This window comes from Malaclemys terrapin, chromosome 4, assembly GCF_027887155.1.
Source record: "Malaclemys terrapin pileata isolate rMalTer1 chromosome 4, rMalTer1.hap1, whole genome shotgun sequence".
Lineage (NCBI taxonomy): Eukaryota > Metazoa > Chordata > Testudines > Emydidae > Malaclemys > Malaclemys terrapin.
The window spans coordinates 139,305,291-139,329,471 of record NC_071508.1 but is presented as its reverse complement, the minus strand read 5'-3'; the positions used below and the strand labels follow the sequence as shown (position 1 = coordinate 139,329,471).

Here is a 24,181-nt window from a genome sequence, read left to right as displayed (position 1 = left end):
ACAAGCCATTTGTATGTGCTCATTGGGTGTCATTCTTCTTTGGCTAGCATAGCAACAATTCTGCATGGACAGAGTAACTGCAAACTACCGTAACCAGCCTATATGAAAGTGGAAATGTGAGATTTTGCACTTATACATTTAAGAGCCTAAATCTTCATCAGCTAGATCGATGGGAGGTAGTTGAAAATTTGGCTTTGTTTGATAAATAGACCCCATTAGTGCTTCTTAAGGGGATCACTATTACTGCTCCTAATCTATGCTGTAATTAGATCCACATGTTGAAAAGAAATGTTAGTTTAAAAACAAAAGATAAAGGCTTGAGTTGCCCTCCTCCTTAGACTGCCAGCAATGGACCTTGATTCGCCTTCTGGGTATTAACTGGAAATCTTTCCCTAGTCCAGTGTATACACATGTTTAAATACAAATGATGGATTGTTATAGCAAAGCCTTTATCACATGAAACACATTCTATTGCTGAGATAAAAAGCACCTTTAAACAGAAACTCGCGCACCCCCATCAACAGGTGAAGTGAGCAACGGTGGGGTTTTTCATCTTGTTTAATCAAATAAATGTTTTAAAGAAGCTGAAAGAAAGGGTAATTTGATAATTGTTTTACACACATGTTGCTTATATGTTTTGAATTCTCATCATGAAAATATGAGGGTTCAAATGAGTGAAGAGAAGATTCGAGACACTTTGGAGGGAGACGCACACAGTGGAAGATGAGCCAAGGAGTGTGATTCAAAGATTGCAAGGCAAGAAGGGACCATTGTGATCATCTAATCTGATCTCCTGTACAACTCAGGCCAAAAAAACCTTCCCCCAAATAATTCCTAGAGCAGATCTTTTAGAAAAACATCCAGTCTTGATTTAGAATTGGCCAGTGATGGAGAATCCATCATGACCCTTGGTAAATTGTTCCAATGATTAATTACCCTTATGCCTTATTTCCAGTCTGAATTTGTCTAGCTTCAACTTTCAGCCGTTGGCTCATGTTATACCTTCCTCTGCTGGATGGAAGTTCCTCATGTCGATACTTACAGACTGTAACCACGTTGCCCCGTAATCTTCTCTTTGTTAAGCTAAATAGATTGAGCTCTTTGAGTCTGTCACCATAAGGCATGTTTTCTAATCCTGTAATCATTCTCGTCACTCTTTTCTGAACCCTTTCTAATTTGTCAACATCCTTCTCGAATTGTGAGCACCAGAACTGGACACAGTATTCCAACAGCAGTTGCATCAGTGCCAAATACAAAGGTAAAATAACCTCTCTGATTTGGAAGATGCACGAGGATGAGGTGATGTCTGTGTTCTTATTGCAAATGGTGCTTTGCTCAGGATATTTCTTCACTATTAGAGAGACCCACAGTCCATCTAGGGATAGAGTTGATGAGGCTATAGTAATAATAATAGTAATACCTACTTCTTATATAGCACTTTTCATCGGTAGATGCCAACGTGCCTTATATTTGGTCTCTGTCATGTTTGCCAGTTATCCTATCTCAAATGATCTTTGAGGTGTTTGATTTAATAGGGCCTGTGTAGGAAAATGTTTTTTTATATATACACCTTTATTTATTCTCTCCATGGCAGGAATACGATGGAGGGAATAGTCTTCCAGCTCATCACAGTGCCCATGAACCCATTTCTAAATGCGGTGACCTAGACGTCATCCTCGATTATAAGGCCTCGAGCCAAAAGCTGCTGGTAACTATCCTGGAAGCTAAGGATATCCCAGACAAAGACCGCAGTGGTGTGAACACCTGGCAAGTTCACACAGTCCTGATGCCCAGCAAGAAACAGAGGGGAAAGTCGAGCATTCAGAAAGGACCCATCCCGGTGTTCAAAGACAGAATGACCTTTAATAAGCTGGAGCCAGAGAAGCTGAGTAGCTACGCACTCAGGTTCCGTCTCTATGCGGTGCGCAAAATGATCCGGGAACAGATGATGGGCGAGCAACTGTTTTATCTGAGGAGCCTAAACCAGGAGGGGGAAGTGAAGGTGACACTGGTTTTGGAGCCCAGGAGTGATATGAGCGTAAGTCTATTAAACAAGTCATTGCATCGTTGGTGGAGGTGGAGGGATACAGCTTACTTGGCTAATGCACCGACTTCTTCATTAAGGATTCTTAAACATGCTGCTGGCCCATTTCCTAGCACCACTGTTCAGATCTCAATTTTCATCCTGGTCTCAAGTGATGAATGTCAGCACTAGTTAGAGAAAGCTCAGTGCTCAGCGTCCATGGTACCCGACGCATTCACTAATGCTCCCTTTTAGACGTTTCAGTAGGATTGAAAGGGAGCAGGGGTGCATGGTTTTTAAAGTGGTTGTTTGCCAGAACCTGGGAATGGGTGACAGGAGATGGATCACTTGGTATTTTCTGTTCATTCCCTCTGGGGCACCTGGTATTGGCCACTGTCGGAAGATGGGATACTGGGCTAGATGGACCTTTGGTCTGACCCAGTATGGTCATTCTTATATTCTTATGTTCTTTCATAAGACAGAATTTCCACCTTGCATGCATTTAGGGACAAGATCTTTCTATGTAATCTATCGTGTTCTGAGGTTAGAGGGCCAAGTTTTCAAAATTAGGCACACAAGTTCCATCCACAAAAGCGGAGTTCATGGTCTCAGACTAGTAACTGTTCATTAAATATGCAGTAGAACCCACAAAAAGGTCCATTGCCCAACAACCAACCTTCCATTTGCATCCACACATGCATGTTTTCTACCAGTTGGACACTCTTTGGCCTGAACATTTTAAGCAGCCTCTTGTACATTCCAGAGAACTGCCCAGTTTTCAGAGTCCTATGTATAGACAGTGAATATCACCACAAAAGCATTGTAGCTGGGGTTTTCCAAGGAGTCTGAGGAAGTTTGGTGCCTTGCTTCTGTAGGATTTGGTCACTTTGCTCCTTTAGTCTCCTTGGAAAATCCCGATTTCCAATCCCAGATTAGATCATCTATGATATCAGAGTAGCAGGATAATTGCTGTGCCATCAGGTTGATTTTGAAACTATAGCCATTAAACTTCTTCCTCATTTTTTGTTGTTGGGAAAAATTACATTTTCAAACACACTGTTTTGTTTTGTTTTTTCTTTATAAAGCAGGCATGTCTTGTACTAATATTCAATCCTTTGGCAAAAAGAAAAATACTAACAGGTATTAAAACAGGCCATTCTTTCCTCTAAGGCCTTGTCTACAAGGAGACAGGGAAAAGGAGGGAATTGAGCAGAATAATTATTCCAGAAAAAAATCACTCGTATTCCAGAATAGTGTCCATATAGGGAGCTATTCCAGAATAGCTGTTGCCAAAAAGCTTATTTTGCAATAGCTATGCCGGACAATTTTCCTGTGTACACAAGGCCTAAGACTTTTCACCATATAAAAGAAACTCCATATGAAATTGTGCACACAAAATGAATAATAAACCATGCAATTGCAGGGGGAGGGGGAGGACAGAATTGAACATAATGGTAACTAGGAAGAAAGCAAGAAAATATACAGCAAGTGACATAAAAGATAGAAGATTGTGCTAGACACATTCCATCAGAAAGTCATTTTCAGGGAAATTTACTCTCCTTTTGATGTACTGGAGCATATGTTTATCTCAAAGACTTTGATTTACACTGGTAATAACACATTAGACAGGGCTTCTGGCCTCTCTCGAGAGAATACTGAAAGATGTGTTTCTGCAAAGTGATGCTGGAGACTTGTTCCTGCAGTTCTATCTTCTGCCCCATTGTTATTCATGCAGATGATTCTTAGTCATTGGCAACTCCTAGAAGAACATCACAACCCTACCCAATTAAACCACAAGGCATACATTAAAGGGGGAGCGGTGTTGAGCATTCCAGAGGGACTCTCTTTGCTCTTTCCCTGCAGAGCGGAGACTCTCAGATCAATCTGTCGGCAATCTCGCACAGCGATAGCGCTTCTTCAACACAGTCCCTGTCGCACGGAGGCGTACCGGAGCTGCTGGTGGGACTGTCGTACAATGCTACTACCGGACGGTTGTCGGTAGAGATGATCAAAGGCAGCCATTTCCGCAACCTTGCTATTAACAGGCCGCCCGGTAAGTGAAGTCTCTCATAATGGCACACCTATTCGTTAGAGCCACAACCTGGTTTTATTTTCTTGATACAGGTTTTTGCCACATCAAGCTATCCAATTAAAGCATTTCCCAATTGAGTCTCTGCACATTTGAATTTTACATTTAATAGTGAAATAAAAAATATTATTCCAAATGCATGTGCTGGTAAATTGGCCTGTGTATTTCGAATAAAATATCTATCTGTGGTACTGATGTGGCTGCCATTCCCATAGTATCAGAGCGCCTCACAATATTTAACGTATTTATCCCAGTGAGGCAAAGAAGTAGTATTAGCCCCATTTTACAGAGGGGAACTGAGGCACGGAAACACTAAGTGATCTGCCCACAGGAAGCCTGCGGGAAAGCAGGGCCTTGAACCCAGGTCTTTGGACCAGCCATCCTCTCTAATATAAAAAATAAAAATCGGAGCCAAGAGAACATATTTAATGCTTTAATTGTGTCTAGTGCTCGTGAAGCATGACAGATTGACAGCGATGCTCACCAAAGTCTGCACTTTGCTGCCAATGTGCCTCGTTCAAAGCTAGAAGGTACCTCGTCTAGGGGCGAGTTCAAACTTCATGGCCCTTCAGTCTTTGGCCTGTCATCTCATCCGAGAACTAGCGTGAATTGAGGAGGTATTTTTTGGTGATGTGGTTACTTGCCCATTGAGAACTGGATGTGGACCATTTCACATAAGCCTCCAGACATCTACCTGATGGCAACAACATTTGGTCACTATGAACCTGGGCTCGAATTGAACTGGGGATCTATAAATGAAGACTCTTTGGGCTTGAACCTGCAGAAGGCTGTGCACCTTTGGCTCTGATCCACCAAAGCATTTTAGCACACACTTAAATCTAAGCATGTGGGTAGTTCCATTGAAATACTTAATTGCTTTGCTAGATTGTGGCCAGAGTGCTCAGAACCTTGCAGGATGAAGCCCTATATCCCATTACCTAAGACCCACAGCTAGCCAGACCCTGAAGAAATAAGATTTTCTTCGAATTTTAATGAAAATCTTCAAATGTGTTGTGGTCACAGGTCTAGCTGCCCCTTTCTGGTCTCTCAGAGTGCCCCCAACTCAGGTCTTGGGCCTCAGGCTAGAATCATGCAGTTCTTCAACTCTTAGACCAGGACCTGGGCTCCCTGTGTATGAAACAGTCTTGTCCTGCAGGTCCAGCTGGCTTCAGGCACCTGTGGTTCTTCCCTTCAAAGAGCCAATGACCAGTGGTATATAGGAACCAAACAGCCTTCTTAAAACCATTATTTATTTGGTAGCGGGAACAAAGTGTAAGAGAAAAAGGATTTTAAAACAACAGAGACTGCACACATGTCTATCTTGCCTTGAGTCCTGTCCTCCCACAAAGGTTACCTCAGCAAGCCTAGCTTCCCCCTACACACACCCAGCGGGCCCTGTGTCTGTCTGGTTTCCCTGTCGCCCTCTATCCCGCTGAAGGTATTGCAGAGTTTACTTGGTTGACTGGCACCCAGATTAGCCTCATCCGGGTGTGAGTTGCCGCACTGCAAGGCCACCCCCAAGTTACTGCGTCCTCACTGGTGCGGCACTCATCGTGTGTGTGTGTGTGTGTGTGTGTGTGTGTGTGTGTGTGACTAGCACTTGCAGGGCCATATCCCATGGTTCTTTGTGCTGCAATAAGCTGAGCCATTTTGTGGTTCATTCCCAGTGCATTGTGGCAGAACGTGTCTGTCCTTCTGGATGCATGGGGGGAATTGTGGGAAGGCACTGGAGGACTGTCATCATTCGCATGGTTTAGCCTGCATCTTCACTGCAAACTGGACAGCTTCCAGCCCAGGTTCTAACCCCACTCCCAGCCAGGCCAGGTATCCAAAACTTACAACATCTCCAAACCTGGGATCAGAGGTTTTTCTGTGTGGATGGTAGTGGGATTGGCCTAAAACTTGGGTGAGAGTCTAGGTTAACTGTGCAATGAAGACATACCTGACAAGATGTTGTTTTGATGCCTGCCCAAGTTCTTTGTTTTCATGTTTGCAGGGCTCTGGTTATTGCTGATTAAACCAGTTTTGTAGGCTGATTGGAGACTCTGACAGTGTCAGCAAAGCAAATAAGTCTGGCAGTGTCCCTTAGCACTTAAGTATTTGCTAATACGTGGCTATCTTGAGTTCTTCTCCCACTTCCTGCCTCTGTCCAGACAGCTCACTATTGAATTAAATCAATATATTCATACAATAAACACCATCCCCGTAACCAATACAGTATTCATAATTTGCTGCAGGGAAGTTCCATATCTGTCACAATATGCTTCCCCATCCAAAGTCACATCATTATTTTCTGTTCTATACTGTACTTGCATGCCTGGAAAATGACTGGTAATGTGATGTCAGGGAAAAACCTATCAAAAAGAGAGCTCCAAACCCCAGGCTAGAAACTGCAGTCGTCACCACTGTTGGCACTCCAGTGAAGTAGTATGAGATGCAAGTTGCTGCTCTGATTAGGGTGCTGTTCTTTGGATGAGATATTAAACCAAGCCTCTTTTCCAGGTAGGAACTAAGAATCCCATCTTGTTTTTGACGAGCAGGGAGATAGCCATAGAGTCCTGGCCAATATTTCTTCTCGCAGTTAAACATGTTCTGGGGTCCAATGCTGAGAGAGCTATTTTTGAAAGACATAACAGGAACTTCAAGCATAATGGGGCTTTGTGAAGGGCTTTGGGACAGCTAATGTAAAAGGCAGTGGAAAACCAAACCACTATGCAATGCGCACTGTACAGGCGAGAAGACATTGAGAGAGAGAGCATGGAGTACAGGAGTGAGGTACTTGCGGCACGTAACCTCCCATGTCATAGCCCCCGCCAGCTTAGTAGCTGTTGAAATAAGTGTAATGTTTACTCTCCAGATGGCGTTGGGCAGATGCTCAGGGGAGGCAGTATGAGGGAAAGAATCTTTTCCACCCCCCTACGTGCACACAGACTGCAGAGTAGCTGCAGAGCCATTCCATGGATACTACTGCAGTTCAGTGCTTCATGTGTAATGAAAGAAGTGCCGGGGCTCAAGCAATTTTTTTACTTTCATAACTGACGCGGCGAGTCCAGAGGTGCCGGAGCTACGAACTGCCAAGCCCAGAGGTGCCAGCACTCAGCACTGGCACAAATTAAGCACTGCTGTAGTCCAATGGCTTTAGTATCCTCTGATGCCTATTGGTCGATCCACACCCACCCACCGCCCTCACCAAAGTGTAGGGGAAACAGCAGGAGGAGCTACACAGCAGTGAATCGTCCAGTTCAACTCTACCATGCTCTGTCCTCACTCCAACCTGGCTCTCTGCCCCACTGAGGGCCCTCCATAACTGAGCTCCATGCCTCATGTGGCATGCATGCCCCCTACATGGCTCCCCGAATCCACGGTGGTTCTGGTGCCTGGGGAGGCCCCCACACCTGCAGAGGCAGGCGCTACATTTGGACCTCAGTGATTTAGAGGGCAGCATCTTGGAGTCTGCAAAAGCTGTAAGAGAGAATTTTTTGGGCAAGGAAAGAGTGTTTTTCCCCCCCTGGATTTATCTTGTGCATCACAAAACCTTCAAAACAAACGGTTGTTGAGAGTTGAACTGAGTGAGTTAAATATTGCAGCCTCCCTTATTTATCCTGCAAAAATGACAGTGATCCATCGATGTTAATTTTTAAAGAATCTCAAGATTATGATGCACGTGAGCAGTTTTTTTGCTGCTTGAATTTCTGACACAGCGTCTCCTGAGAAGGACTCAGAAGTGGCATTTGAAGGTAGTTTGGTCCAGGACTTCAGGAATTGTTCACCTGGACCTGCCGGCCTGTAGGCCTGAGTCTGCAGTTGTTACTCATGTTAGTAGTTCTATTAACTTCACTGGGCACCCTGGGAATACAAACAAAAGTAAGGGCTGCAGCTTCAGGCCCTAAGTGATCCCTGTATATTTACCTATTGTTACCGGCAAAGCAAAGAAAGGGCTGGCAGAGCCCTGAGGAGTTTGTTTGGCTGGCTAACAGGCTGGTGGTGTCAGGGAGCTGACGTCTCACTGAGCACGTCTCTCTCTCGCTGAAGCAGGGGTTTAACAAGGTGACACTCAGTCCCGGGCACCCTGAGAAAGTGTCACACGAGTGTTTTTTCTGTAGTATGTGCCTTTTTCAATGACGGCCCCTCCGTATTTTAACGCTAGCCATGTATGTATAATATGTATCTTGTTTTATTTAGTCCTCCTTAAACTCATCAGCTTGTGCTCATGTTTCCATCCATTACAGAAGAGAAGAACTTAGGCTGGGTCTACACTATGGGGGGGGGGGGAGGTGTCGACCTAAAATATGCTAACTTCAGCTACGCGAATAGCGTAGCTGAAGTTGGCATATCTTAGGTCGATTTACCTGGCCGTGAGGACAGTGGTGAGTCGACCGCTGCCACTCCCCCCTCGACTCCGCCTCTGCCTCTCGCTGCGGTGGAGTTCCGGAGTCGACGGCAGAGCAATCGGGGATCGATTTTATCGCGTCTACACTAGACGCGATAAATTGATCCCCGGTAGATCGATCGCTACCTGCCGATCCGGTGGGTAGTGTAGACATGCCCTTATCCTCCTCTCCTTCCATGTTCTATTCACACTATTTTATTGGGCCCCTAGAATGGTTCTGGGGGGTTATATTTTAGTCTCCTGGGTGTTTTCCTCAAAAACCCGGTATTCTCACTTAAGTGAGAATAATTTTACAATGAGTGACAGCTGGGACCTGCAGCCTTGATAAATGCCCTTGTCTTATTTATTATTAATTGTTATTATTTATACTGGGGTAGCGTCTAGGACCCCCAGTCATGAACCAGCACCCCATTGTGCCAGATACTGTACAAACAGAACAAAAGGACAGCTCCTGCCCCAAAGAGCTTGTAACCCTCTGCCAGACATTTCCTGCTGTTCTGTTTGACTTCTCTCCTTCCAAGCACAATCTTAATTCTTTCCCTCTGTGCATTTCTTGTGGGGTTCATGTTAATGTATAATGCCCCTTGTCAAACACTATTGTTCCCACTTCCCCTCTGGTAAGAATAACCCTCACAGCCTTTCAGCAAGTGCAGAATTAATCACACATGATAATTACAACCGTACATGATCATTATCATACCAGCAGCATATTAACCCCATTAAACAAACACAATAGCATTAATGTTAGAAAAGAGAGGGCGGGGGAGAGAAAGAGAATGAACAAATCAAAATCGGAAAGGGAAAAGCTCTTCAAATCGAGATTTAACGGCTGATGAACAAAAACCAATCTGTGTTATGAGTAGTGGGGGCAAGAAGTGCAGAGGATACTGCAGATTATCTAGCTAAGAACTTCTATGATCCTCGTCACCATGGTATCAAAGTGCCTCATGATCATTAACAGATTTTATCCTTTCGACACCCTGGTGAGGTAAGGAAGTCCTGTTATTCCCACCTCGGGAACTGAACTACAGGGTAGATTAATTGACTCACCTGAGGTCACACAGAAAGTCCATGGCTGAGCCAAGAACTGAACCTAGGTTTCGAGAGTCCCGGTTGAGTGCCCCACCACTAAAAGATCCTTCCTATATTGTACAGTATTTGAGTGGGGTGAGGTGACCAAGACAAGGAGGACTAGGAGATAGCTCCAAGTGTGACCTTGGAACTTGAAACCTTGACTGGTCTTAAATTTTATCTGATGCCTGTTGTATTTACGCCTTCATGAATTATTTCCCGTGTGAATTAAGAGCTCTCTTTAATAGGAATTTGAACAGGGAGAGGTGTGAAGCTAGAAAAGCCTGGGACCAAATTTGGGTTAAATTATGATAATTCATTAGCACAAAACCTTCCCCTGGGCATATTTTACCACTCAGACAAGTGACACAGCTCCCCATGTTCACCACCGTCAATTAGGATTTGGGCACCACCACATAATCATTTGAAACCAATCAAAACTTCTCCAGCCCCTTTTAGGGGTTACCTAGCAGATTTTGTAGCCCTCTCTGGATGACTAGTCATGCCATGATCCCTCAGGAGAATCATATGGTCCAGTAAATGAGCTAAAATGGCAGCTGACTATAATTCATATTACTTTTGGTGTCAGGGGTTTTATGGAATCCTTCAAGAAATATCACCAGTTTCAGGTGAGAAGTAAAGTAGGGTTCTTGCCTTGCCTTCTGTCTTTAAAAAAAAAACCAACAACGTTCTGTAGTGCCTGGGATAATTTGTAGAACATAAGTAGACTATAAGATGGTAGGCAGTAAAAGTCCACACCGCTCCAAAGATGATCATCTATGGATGTACACCAACATACCGGTCACTGAACTGGGAACCTCCAGAGCGAAAAGCTAGAACTGCTACAGGTTCAGCCAAGCTGTGTAGGTCGGGTGCTATCCAGACTCATATCATCTGCAGATCAGGCAACATGCACTCACCAGTGAATTACAGACATACTGAAGTTACAACTAGTTGCTTTGCCAGGAAATAAAAAAGAGAGAATGCTTTAATTAATCCTTCAGCATACCTTTATTCTCCACCCCTGAATTTGCCCCCAAATAACCCTTAGAATCTGATGATGAGTGATCAGCATAGCTGAAAATCAAGCAGTAAATTCATTAACTTTTGGCAAGTGCATAGAGATTTTGCGTGGGAAGTGCAGTGGAAGTTCAAATGATTATTATATGCCCAGCAGTCAATGGTGCCCAGTAACTTCGCTTAACTTAATTATTTTAAATGTGTAAGAAGTATAAAAAAGCAGAATCCGTACTACAGACTCACATCTTGGAAAATAAAAAGCAAAGCTATTTTTGAGTTAAGGGAATGCATTTGCAGCTGGATATATATTGATTCCAGCACCAGCTTCATTCCGATGTCTTTAAAACAAGCCGAAAGATTTTTTCCAAACATGTGTACAAGAATATAAACTGGTTCCCAGGGTAAAATCTTATTAAGCCGAAGTTTCAGGTGGAGGTGAATGTTTGCAGCAAATCTGCAACAAACCCGAAGAACAGGATTTACAAGGGATGTGCTGATAGGTCATAAAATAAAGCAGCACTAATGGGTGCTAACCCAATAAGCAAAGAAAGGAAAGCTTTAAGTGCTGTTTTCATTGGGCCACAGCTGAGTTACTGTCTGTGTTGCTGAGAATAATGCCCCCCACAAGCTGTATAGTAATGTTGATTTGATACACTCATTGCCATCTGTTAATGTAACACAATGGGCATGCTAAACTCTAGATCTAGGAGCGGAGACATTAGGGATTTCCTCTGACACTTCACTCACAGTTAAAGTCCCTCCCCTCCCGCTCTCTGGGGTTGACAGATGAGCAAAAAAACCTGCTTCTCGTTGCCTGAAACATTGATAGTGAAGTTTCCCGTCTCTTGAAAGGCCGGACACTTAGCACATCCAGAGAGGTATCTATATTATGCTTTAGTTACATGAGCTCTTTCCCAGAGCGAATGTTAGTGCTGCTTCTCCTAGGGACTGGGTGGTTCAGCGAGCGAAGCATACTGCAGACAGCTGGCTTCAAGTCCTCTCTGACTTCACAGGGTGAAATTATATGGGTGTTCTCATGCTAGAACCCACTGGTCATTGGTGCATCTTAGTTGTGGGGGAGCCTCCAAAGGTCTAGACTCTGAGATTGTCCAGAACCTACCTTAAGTATCCCAGTGAAGATTTCAGTCATTTCCTTTTGGCCTCTGTTGGGTTCAGTTGAATGTAGTCCCAGGAACTAGTAGACCAAGAATAGAGCCATTGTACCTAGTTCCTAACTGGAACCCATTTTAAAATTTCCATCTGGCATTTCAACCAGGGAAGCTGCCCCTGCCCTAAAACCAAACTTTCTGCAGCAAGGGCATGTTCGTGTAAGGGCAGAACTTCTCCCCAGAATTTCCTGAAACCTTCCCCCCCAACCAGTTCTAATATCAAAAAGCCCCCATAGTACCCTGAGCAGTGGCCAGAGCCGCTGGCTTCATCATGACACATTTCTATAGTGCAGCTATGCTTTGTCAGTACAGACACCCGCAAGGTAAAATAAACTAAAAATCCCCATCTATAACACCAGGAACCCTGTGCCGATTGTTTTGTTTGGTTTCACATGCTGTCCAGCTAAAAAAAAAAAAAAAAAAACCAAAAGCTCTGTTTTGTTTTTAATGTATTTGAAGCTTCTGCAAGATTCAGTTTGTGTGCCACCAAAATCACAAGCCATCCCGCAGAAAGTAGAGTTCAGCTTTCAGTAAAGTACATGGGACCTGTAGTCTGCTTTGTGCCACATGGATTATTCATGTTTCTTGTATTAAGTGGGTTTTTTTCCTTCCCAGCCACAATCAGCAGACTATTTCATGACAGAATAAATTGCTCTCCTTTTCTTTCTACGGAGAAGATCTTTGTTGGCAAGCTTTACTTTGTCTCTAGTGTGATGCTGGCAGCCAAATTGCCATAGCTGGCTGGTGATAGGGCTGAACTTTTCCTGCAATAACCTGATAGCTGTACAGCTGTGCAGACTCACAATTTACTCCTCAATTGTCAGTTTCCTGACAGCTTTTTTCAGTGGAACAGTTTGAGGAATGGAGAGCCCTGCTTTTGAGCTACAGAAGTGTTTTCACACCTGAAGTGTAATTTCACACCTTGTGTTTCTCAGCAGATAAGTGCGTAACATAGCACATCAAACAGGAATAGAAAAGGATAGACATGCTGTAGGAAGGAGACAGTGGGTTGTAATTTATTTCCTATCTTCAGTGCACTCTGAGGTGATATTAAATTGCAAGACCTTGGTCTTTGATGTTTAAAAAGGTTAGAGCTGGGGTGACCTGGCAGAGTGACCCGCAAACAGGAATAGGCTGTAAATTTGCACCGAGCAGGATTTGTGGGATGATGAGACTGGGGATTTTGACTGTAGAAAGCACATGATGTTAGGGGTGGTATTATAGAATCATGGAAACGTAGACTGGAAGGGACCTCAAGAAGTAAAGTCCAGCCCCCTGCATCGCAGTACTGTAGTTAATACAGATGTCTGTACACTAAAGAATTTGAACGGTGAATGAAATTGACCTTGATTCTGCTGCACTCAGGATGAAAAGCAAAAAGAGGATTTTATTGCAAGCTTGGGACAAATCCTGAAGTCCTTACTTAAGGCCAGATCATGCTACTGCATGCAGATGTCTCCTCTCCCATAAGAAAGAGGAGAGTGGTCAGCAGCCTCCATGGAACCTGCCTCCCCCTTTCAGGAACCTATGAAGGGCTGTCTATGGGGTCATGACCTGTCCAGGATAGTAGGTAGTAGTTGCCTTCTTTTAATGGGGAGTCATGAGAGGCAAGTGTAGCCAGGGGAGGCCCTGGTGGAGCAATTCCAAAGGCGCCATGCTACCAGGAAATGGAGGAAGGGGTGCTGGGACCTCAGCTGGAGCGAAGATTCCATGGAGATGGTCATGGCCTCCCAGTGGGACCTGTAGGGTTTAGGGGCCAGACTTGCAATTTATTACATGAGGCCAACGGGCAAACCCTGCCTGCCCACCAAGACTTAATGATGAGGAAATCCTCAGAGTTTTCCTCCCTTCTTATGCCCCTCCCATGGGTTTTATGATGGAAAGGGGTGATCTGACCTTCAGCTTTTACTCAGTGCTTACTCAGACAAAGCTCCCATTTGCTTCATTTGGCCCCTTGATATTCCTTCGCTAGTAGCAAAAAACTAAACGGTTTCTCTTCTCTCTTTTGTCCCAGACACCTACGGAAAACTCTGCCTCCTCAACTCCATGGGCCAGGAGATGTCTCGTTGCAAGACATCCATCCGTCGAGGCCAACCAAACCCCATCTACAAGGAGACGTTCGTCTTCCAAGTTGCCCTGTTCCAGCTTTCTGACGTCACGCTGATGATCTCCATATACAACCGGCGCAGCATGAAGCGCAAGGAGATGATTGGCTGGATTTCTATGGGTCAGAACAGCAGCGGAGAAGAAGAGCAAAACCACTGGCTAGAAATGAAAGAAACAAAAGGGCAGCAGGTCTGCAGGTGGCATACCTTACTGGAATCCTAATGGTCCCTGAGCTCCTGGGACTGCCCACTGGACCCTCCCATAATCACCCCGCTGAAAGCAGCCATCCCATAGCAAACATTATGAACCAGCCGGGTCTATTTTACCTGAATTTTTAAAACTCAGCGCACTCAGTGAATGTAGGTGCTGGGGCCCGGTGAGCAAATTTACCTGTTGCCTTTGGGGGGTTTCATACATTTTCTCACCCAAACGATAACCAGAAGGGAAGTGGTTATGAAAAACACAAAGATACTTTTACCCTCTTGCCGTCAATGCCTCATTGATCTAAATTGCTTTTGATGCTATTTTCTTTTGGTGTCATGTCTTTCTCCCACCTCCATTCCTGTTATTGATGTATGCAAATGTTCTTGATACACAGATGACGTCATTAGTCTAGCACTGCATGCCACTCGCTCTTCCTTTTACTACAGTGTTTCTAAATCCTAAAGATAAACATGTGATACTACTTAAGACTGATTAATATATTTTCAGGTAGCATGGGAAAGCACTAAAGATTTCTCTGTAAACTGATAAGTGCCTAGAGATTGCCATTACTTTCTTGTATTAGCGATGATCTTATTTACTAGTATTTGAAGTAAGCATGTTTCCTTTCTTGTGCAACCTATATCCCCAGATGTTTGTATGAGGTGATGGGTGTCAATATAATGCATGTTTAGATGCTTCCCTGTTTTCTTAGCTCATGGCTTCTATTGTTGTGAAAACAAAACAGCAACAAAAGAGAGAGAGACCAAAACAAGCTGCACATCTGCCTTTGTGCCTAAACCACGATTCTTCTAGATCATTGTTCACTCTTCTTAGTTGTTTCTTAATGTGAGGTTCGCTCGGAAGAGTGGTTCTGTGCATAGTGGGGGTTCGTGTTTATTATCTTTCAATGATTGTGTCAAATTGGCTCCAAGTAAAAAGTGCTTTTTCAAGCGTCCTGTAAAATATTCCAGGGATCTGAAAGTCAAGGTGAATTCTTTCCTTCTCTGACATCACGAGGAGGGATCTGCAGGCCCCATGGTGCTATCACTTCCCCTTGTGCGAACCCACCTCAAGCAGTGATGTCGATGCACAAGAAGGAATAGAATCCCACTTGCTCTCTTAGAGGTGTTGGCCCTGGAGGGCTAACAGAAGTGAAAAGTATGAGAGTTCACGCCTGTATCTGCATAGCCACAAAGGGCAGATGTGCTGACTAAGGGGAGGTGATTTTTAAGTAGTCGCGCTTCAGAGTGTAGTGACACTTTCAGTTTTAATAGTCATCTTTTTCCTGCCTCCAAAGTGGGTTAAACCCAGTGCAGGCAGTAGATAGGGGAAGAAGGCTAATTTTGTTTCTTGATTATTGATAGATCCAGTACTAGCTGCTGCCGAGTATTAGGAGCCGTGACCCTAGTGCACAGAGCCATACAATGGTCTTACCGGATGAAGATAGGTGCCAGATCCCTAAATAATTTCAAATAACACCTATTGCCAAGTCTCTAACTTAAGCCCTTCAGCTGGCGTCTCTCCATTCCTACTGACCATAGTGAAGCACAAAAATACTCGGCTGCAAAAGGCTTTCAAATTTGATTCACAGTTTCTCTGTTTCCCCCACTTAGAGAGAATTAGGGCCAAATTCTGCTCTGTGGCACCACTACGAGTCTCACTGACTTCATGGGGGCTATGCAGGACCTAACATAAGCCCTGAGCCTTGGGCTGCATCTGAGCTACGGTCATTGCATCTCTTGCATCTATTAGCTCTTTTGCACCTGGAGATTCTCCCTTGGAGGAGGAATCTCCTCCACTCCCTAGTTAATCTGGCATTACAGCTGCTGTGCACCACTGGAGCAGCACAAAGCAGCCAGAGCTGAATCTGGCCCATGTAATCTAGCAAACAAATTCCTTTTTGGCTGCAATGCTAATGCTACTGAATCACTGACTGAAAGGAAAAAGGAGTTCAGTTGAGCAGTTAATTGGTAAATCCTGCAGTCTGGGGTTTATTACATGTTTCTAATGTACTTCCCTTCAGGATAAAAGCACAGTAAGTTGCCCTACTTAATGGCAGTCGTCACGGTGTTTAGTCATGTTTTGTAAATTTTGCATCATTTTTCTCTGACCTGCACAAAATGTACATACTAGTGTTTTTTTAAAGAACTGTTCTATGTGCAATGTGTGTATAATACTGAATTTACAGCATTTTGCTTATTAACCTACTGCACATGCAAAATGCGATATGTGATTATATCATTCTACAGGGGAATTACATATTGATACAAAGTTTCAGCCACTAGTGGAGATACACATGATTCTATATCTGTGGTGTTTTTAAACTCCATCCTCACTCAGCCTTGGAAAAGATGATTTTTCAGAGGAATGAAGATAACTGGTTTGGGACTTCCGCAACATTTCACACCAAGATCCATTTTGAAGTTACGTTATAAAGGGATATTGATTTTAAAATCTATCTACACTATAGAAAATAGTTGGCCACAGTACAGCAAAATATGTAATTTAATCAAAACTATTAATTTTTCATACTTGTCTAAGATATTTGGGATTAGGCATAGGTTTTTTGTAACAACTGTTAGGGCAATGATTTTTTCGTGGTACCTTCCAAGGAAAATTACTCAATGGGTAAATGGGTGCTCAGAATTATTTAAACCCTGTTAATCAATGGAATGGTTCAGTCCAGAGCATCACATGTTTGTGGTTCATCTAGTTCCTGCTGAAATGTGGAGAAAGTTAGTAGCATTGGAGCAGACTTCCCTTTCAGTGCTTCCTCTGACAGGTTTATGTTCTTTTTTGTTGCACTACTATTAATGACTTGCTTCTCTAATTTTTCTGTTGAGATTAAGTTGATTATTCAGCAGTAGCATGTTCCCACCTGAGCCAATGTCCCCTATCCTACATGGCTCTTTGCCAAGATGTCTTGGATTCGGTTATTACTTGTATTGGTGAAGTTGGACTTGTGCTCACATTCTGTATTGTGCAAAGCTGACTGCAGTTTGTCATTTCTCTAACCTCTTTCCCCCCACAAAAGTGGCCGAGGAGGTTGGTAGATGAGTCTTTGGCAATGCTTCCATTTCTTGACACCACCTTTTGATGCATTTTATTCAGATTTCTGCTCAGCACTTAGCTCAGAAATGGCAATGAGCTGTAGGCCTGTGTTTCTGTGCTCTCCATCCCTGGGGGTATAGAGGATCCTGTGATGCAGAGAGAGGAAGAGAGACGACCAATCCCTGATCCCCCAAGACCCCAGGGTAGGGCTTGGCTGGGGCTGCAGAACACTCACTGAAGTGCAGCAAATGGTGGACCAAGGTTGAGTTGCTGTAGTGTCAATTCACAGTGACTTCCCCTTATGCTCATGTTTTTGGATAATCTATCCCCCATTTAGCCTGTTGACCAGACTCTTTGTATCCTACTTGGATTTTTCTTTCCTTTTTAAAAATTCATCATATTCTTAAAAGGGGAGGAACTAATTGCACCCCTCGAGCCAAGTATGCTGTGGATAGGTTCTCTGAAAACATCACTTGATCTCTACCAGTCCACCTCTCCCAGTTGTAACCTCTTCCTTTCTGGGGTCTCTCCTCAGCAGAAACGGCCAGTCATGGTAGAATCTCTGCTTTTTTTTAATGTGCACCAATGACAAATAGGGTGAGCCACCACATATATTTTCTCTTATAGTAATGCTGAATTTTAATTGAGATCCCCAGAGATGAGTCTGAGGGCTTGTCTTCATATGAAAGCTAATCTGGAATAAGGTAGTGTGTGAATATAAAGAGAATTAACTACTCTGATAAACTCCATGTGTGGATACTCTTATTCTAGAATAACAGTGCCTTATTCTGAACTATAGCGTAATCCAGTGGGTTAAAATAATACAGAATAAAGCACTCTTATTCTAGAATAAACTCCATGTGCAGACGTTCTTATCCAGAATAACTCTACTTATAGACAGGTTTCAGAGTGGTAGCCGTGTTGGTCTGTATCAGCAAAAACAAGGAGAAGTCCTAATAAATTTGTTAGTCTCTAAAGTGCCACAAGGACTCCTTGTTGTTTCTACTTATAGAGAAGCCCTAATCTGTTAATGAACTGGACCCCAGAGCTGCCTGTTTGCCAAGGTTTTATCTGGACTGTCTCACACTCTCTTAGATTGTTATAGATTTTTTCCATCAATGTCTTAATTACTTTCGGCAGTTAGAGAAATAACTTGGCCTATGTTACCCCGGGATTCTGCGGTGCTACAGCTTCGTTACTGTAATGCTCTGAGTTTCCTGTGTTTTCCTTGGGGGCTAATGTTTCAATGGTTACAGTCTCTTGGATCTGCAGACAATATGCGGGTGTATTTTTAGCTCCTGCGGATCCTACGAAGCAGCTTGATGCTTTTACATAATTGACTGATATTCAGTCATGAATGTCTTCAGATGTTCTTGAACTCAAAGAACTAAACACTGCCAGCTGCTATTGATTTTTTTTCTTCAGCGCAGAGTCTCAGGTGACATCTTGCGGAGGGAGAGGGTTTCCTTTGGTGGCAGGTCTCTATTCTTCAGATACAGCTGGTGATGACCTTGGAGCCGGCATATGCGCTGAAGCTTACTTTGTTGTTGCTGTTGTTTTTTTTTGTCAGTCCCACAGTTGTTATCAACTTTAATACGATAACTGGTGAGCAAAAAGATGAAGTGAAGCAATCTGTTACCCTTCAACATGAGTAGCTAACATATAGCTGGAGAGAGGGACATGGCCTTCCACATTTGGTTACCCTGACACTATAGTTTCGTTGGCTCCTAGGAAAGCAGTGGGTTAATCTGAAGATTATGGTAGTAATTTACAAGCTTCTGTCTGACCCAGGCTTGGTCTGCACACAGATTTTTGTATTGGTATCACTATGTTGGGAGGAGAGGTGGCTTTTTTCTTTTTCTTTTCTTTCTTTTTTTTTTTTTTTTAAAATAAAATAATTACAGCATACACGTATACTGGTGTGAAGGGCCCTTATAGCAGTACATCTTATTCCCTTTTATAAAGCACATTTATACCAATATAATTGTGTCTACCCTAGGGGGAGTTGTCCCACCTCCAATATAGTGGTATAGCTAAAGCAGTATAACTTTCTAATGTGGACAAGGCCTTTGTAATTTTTACAAGTTATTGTTTAACTTTATGATTCCTTAAGCCTGTGTTCCAGGTGCATATGGTCAGATCCTCAGCCGCCTGGCTTAAATCAGCCTCGATCAGCATAACTCGACTGGCTTCAATGCCGCTATGTCAATTGCTGAGGATCTGGCCCATAGACTTCCTTAGTTAATGCATGATACCGTACAATGACACTGTATACGTCTCAGCGATAGAAATAATTTAATAATAATGGTTTCTGTTATATACACCAGACCAGTGGGGGAGGGAGTCCTTCCTGAGCTAACCTGAGAGGGACTCCGTTACACATTGCCCTCCACTTGGGTCAGAAGTTACATGCCACAATTCATCCCTCCCTTCCTAGTGCAAACTCATGCATTGAAAAGAGAGCACAGCCGGAGAGCTCTAGAATGCCAGGGCTGGCAGCCTCCAGATCCCCCTAAATATGGGCTCTGTGCTAAAACTACCATCTAGCCCATAGTGAAGAGTAATGCTTGTTACTGTCAAATTTGGCCCCAAAGTCAAGTTTTACTAACAAGCTTTTTTTTGTAGGGGCTTGAGGAATGGGCCCCAGCTTTGCACATCCTGAATGATAACGCTCCCTCCCTAGCCACGTTTTTACATACACACCATGGAAAGCCCAATTTTCAGAATTGGCGGCCTAAGTGAGGGCACCCACTTCCATAACGGAGTGCTCCAATTGGCATGTAAGCAGCTAAAAGGAGTATTAAGTGCCTCATTACCAATTTAGCATCCACTGGGGATGAACACCCTAACTTGCATAGTCATTTAGGAAAAGTGGGCCCCACCCTGGTTGCCTTTATAGCTAGCCAGCGAGGAGCGACAGAGAGAAGTGTTTGCACAAATTCACTGTGACACAATACACTGCTGGGTAGGCGGCAGGATCTTACAATGGGAAGAATTATATGATCGCCATACTGGATCCAGTGAGTAATCAAGTGTCTGAGCTGTGAACAAGAAGAAACAGTTTTAAGATTGGAGTCGGAGCACCAGCAGAGAGCTGGATGCCACAATGAACCAACAAAGGCTTGTTAATGTCTATCTTCAGGAAGTTTGGAGACACCAAGGCTTGGGTATCATTTCATAAATGCATACTTTTGAGAGCACTGCATAGGAGCCTGCAGGAGATAAGGAGTGAATATGGAGATACCAGCTAACCTGTGGTACTGAAGCATACTGCCTGGCCAAATTACTGCCATTTGTAGTCCGCAAATACCAAACAAAATGGATACCCAACCAGAATCCCTTGAAACATCACACCCAACGTGGGCCATGCTTAAAATAATGTACCCATGTCAACCTATTTTCAGTAATGAGAAGATAAACAATTCCAGGGGCCTAAATGTTCTAGCCCTAGGTTTTGCCTGGTCCTATTCAAAGACAGAAAAGCTGCCTTCCTATCTTGTTCTGTAGCTGTTGAGTCAGAGGTCTGCAAGTGGGGTATGCTGGGGGCTTTGGGATCATGTGCAGTCATATAGGTGGCGCATGCCCAGTGATATCAGTTTATGCAATCAGTCTTAAGCCAAAGCAGATCTGGTGATGGATGACAAATTCAGGCACAACTCCATTGTCATCACTGGAGTTTTACCTTCTAGCACCAAGGATGAACTTATCCCTAGGAACTCTCAGCCATCAGTAGGTTTTCAACCATCCTATTAGTAATATCTGTAGTAGCCAATAGTCTTGAGTAATATATTGGACTGTACTGCCCTTGGGTTCTCCTGATAATTAGACACGTGTGTTCTCCAGACCTCACTGTTGAGTTGCTCCCTATTTTGACTTAATGGTTTAATTGTTGAAAGGTACATGGCCATAACCAAAGGACAACAATAGATGGAAGGAAACTCTCATGTCCTCAGAAGAGCTTATGAAGTACATTGCACACAGGTTAGAGTGAATATGGTATACTCATTTTCACCAATACAAACACATTCATCTTGCAGATTCATCTTCCATCTGATTCCACATAAAGCTGAATTCCTCTGTGCCTCCCAGCTAACTCCAGTAAGAATGAGCCTTGAACTCAAACAAAGATACCTCTGTTGAACAAATGTTTTTTCCCCCATCAGTTCTGAGACTTCTCATATTATAAAATTCCGCCACTCATAATTAGTAGGGGCAAAAAAATCTCATGCATACAGGTCCAGCTCCAATCTCATGTTTCACCAGCCCTACCCATAAGTTGGTCCAGGCCTATTGCTATGTCCGGACATCTGCACCTCACCCATCTCCACTTGCTCATAACTGCAGAAATCTGCTCCACGTCAGGATGATCAATATTTTCATGTTCAATGTGCAATATTTTACGTGCATGGTGCTCAGGATAAAACCTGTTCTCCAATCTTTTGCTGTCATGTGGCCTCTCAAGCACAAGCTTTCCAAACAGACATGCACCACATACTTCCCATGACCCTGTGCAGTCAGAGGGCTTTAGATTTACTGGGCCAAAGTCTCTACTGGTGTAACTGCATTGATGCCAACAGAGAATTTAGCTTGCTCTCCATTATTAAAAGTAAAAGAAGTAATTATTTGATTTAGCATTTAAAATATTTTATTGAATTTATATCTCATGTAAACTTTTTACAGTAGAGTGTCCAAGGGCATTTGCATGAAGCACACTGAAATATATATATCTGACTTATTGATTTGAATATACTGTACATAAGCTATCTCTAGTGTGTACTGAACTCTTTCTATATTGGATCAGTATAATGTTTCTGGCAAGTAAAGGTTTTATTGTCTCACTGTTGCATTTACAGCTGGACACTGGAGATGCACTGGCTTTACATATATTCCAATCTTTCTCCTGTACATTATTTAGCTCATTCTATGTTCTTTAGAAACACATACTACAATGCTCCATCTCCACCTGGCTTGTGGGTGGACATAAATAGATAGTGCTGGGTATTTTCATAGAACAGCGTTTTAGGCCTAATTGATGGTGTTTAGCGGTCTCTAGAAGAGAAATCTGGATGGTTTTAACCCATTCTCCCCCCCCCCCCGCTATTGTATAAGTAACACACATCACAAGCAGATAGCAACGTGAGCAGCATTCTAAATAATTTGCAGACCAACATTTGAGTGAGTATGCACTAAAAGTAACAGAGATTGGTACGTCTTACAGCACTTGAGATGCATAAGCACATGCTGTATCTATGAACTGGTTACTTAAGACAGTGGTGACAGAAGCAGATTAATAACATGTCAGATTTCTAACTTCTCTGTGAATAAAGCAAGTCTTCTAGAGCATGAATTCTTGGGTGATCACCACCACCACCAAAGGTGGTACAGTAACAGGAGGAAAATCATTATTGTGTGTGAGAGAAGTATCAAACTCAGACTCCTTTTTCACTTTTGTAACATTCGAAGATTAAACCTGAAATTGTACCATCTGCCTAGTTAATAAATAACTAGTATTGACTGGAATGTCAGGACCATAATTTTACCTGTTTGACGTGTGCTTTGAAAGAGAGATCTACAGTGCAAATCTGTGGTGAAAAATGTGACTAAAGAATGAGTGAAACGGGTTTACACTTTGCTTTTCACCTATTTGAAGATAAAACTTTTTTTAATCAACTTATGTACTAGCATGCATGATCATGTAGTATGTTGCCTCTTGCTAATTATATGCTACATTAGGAATATTAATGTCTAGATGAGCTCTCACTGGAAAAAACATTAAGCCCAGCTTCTGCAAAATGTCTAACTGAAACTATACGTGCCCATATAACCATTCAAAGCTCAGAAATAATCTTATTTTGTTATGCTGAACATGGTTGCTATTGGATTTTATCAATAAAGTCTAAGCAGATGGCTCATACAGACATGCAAAAACTGTGTCATCATTTTTTTGCATGTTGTAACAGACTTAATCCAAAGGATCTATGTGCATCGTGAAGTGATGGATTTTTTAAGCATGCTTCTGTTTTGCTCCGAACGAAGATGCAGTACTTCCAGCGCCTGGGACAGACTGATGAGCATAGGAAATATCGAGCCTCCTTATCTTCCTGTCACACTCAGAGGAGTACTTTGGGCATGTGGATAGAGAGGGCTGGGGGGAAATGTCATTATTTTTATTTTTTACTTCCTTTCTCTCCACCTCCTAAATTTCAAAATTTGAAACACTGGATCAGCCATCTTGTTCCCTCCACCCCCAGATCCCTCCAGAACCCCTCAGCAGTTACAGCCCTGGCATCAAGAGTGGGGGCTAGGGCAGGAGCTGCTCTTCACAGCATCCTTGCCTTGTGTAAGCAGTATTTCTGTACAAGGTATCACCTTTGCTCAATGACCCCCTTCTCCCTTCAGGGCAGATCTGGGGTCTGGCACTGGTGGGAGTCTCAGTAGAGCACCACTCCTCTTTTATTCCCCCTGCGTTGTTGTAACCCTACTAGCTGCAGGAGAAGATCTGACTCATCATTAACCTCCAAAATAATATTAACGTGCATACGTACTCACGCGCACATGCTGTCCTGGTGTGTTGGCATACATACAAATTTGTTAATATATCAAATACTAGAACCTTACGTTTTATACTAAGAAATACCCATCTAGACACTAGTACAGGATATACATGTGTTATAGTTAAGTCATGCAAATGGCAATACCAATACATAAATTAAAGGAAGCAAACACAAAAGCTAAGAAATACAAAATTGCAATGACTATTGGTAATTCATTCTGTTGGGCTCAGAATAGCACCATAATACATCTGAGAAATCTGCAGTTTCTATACACAATAGGCCGAGATGTTTTGGATCTAGCTTGTATTTGCTGGGCAATTTTCAAGATCAGATCTGAAATGGAGTTTTTTTCAATTACTCTTGGAAGTCTCAATCTTTGGAAGCCTCAGCCATGCAGATTAGTACGAGCACAAGATGAATATAAAGGCAGTCCTGGCTCTCAGCACTTTCAGTCTAAAAGATAGACTCCCCCACAAACCCACCTCTGGGGCCTTCTACACACTT

The 24,181-nt window shown here is 43.1% G+C and overlaps 1 protein-coding gene across 5 annotated transcripts in view; it reads left to right on the top strand.

Moving 5' to 3' along the window:
- Nucleotides 1-23,051, top strand: part of SYT16 (synaptotagmin 16) — a 150,923-nt gene extending 127,872 nt beyond the window's left edge. For all 5 annotated transcript variants that reach the window (XM_054027271.1, XM_054027270.1, XM_054027269.1 and 2 more), the window contains 3 exons: nucleotides 1,595-2,038; nucleotides 3,887-4,076; nucleotides 13,777-23,051. In XM_054027271.1, coding sequence (XP_053883246.1) covers nucleotides 1,595-2,038; nucleotides 3,887-4,076; nucleotides 13,777-14,090 — 948 coding nt within the window. In that variant the 3' untranslated portion in view covers nucleotides 14,091-23,051. The remainder of the gene's footprint in view (nucleotides 1-1,594; nucleotides 2,039-3,886; nucleotides 4,077-13,776) is intronic.
- The last annotated feature ends 1,130 nt before the right edge of the window (nucleotides 23,052-24,181 follow it).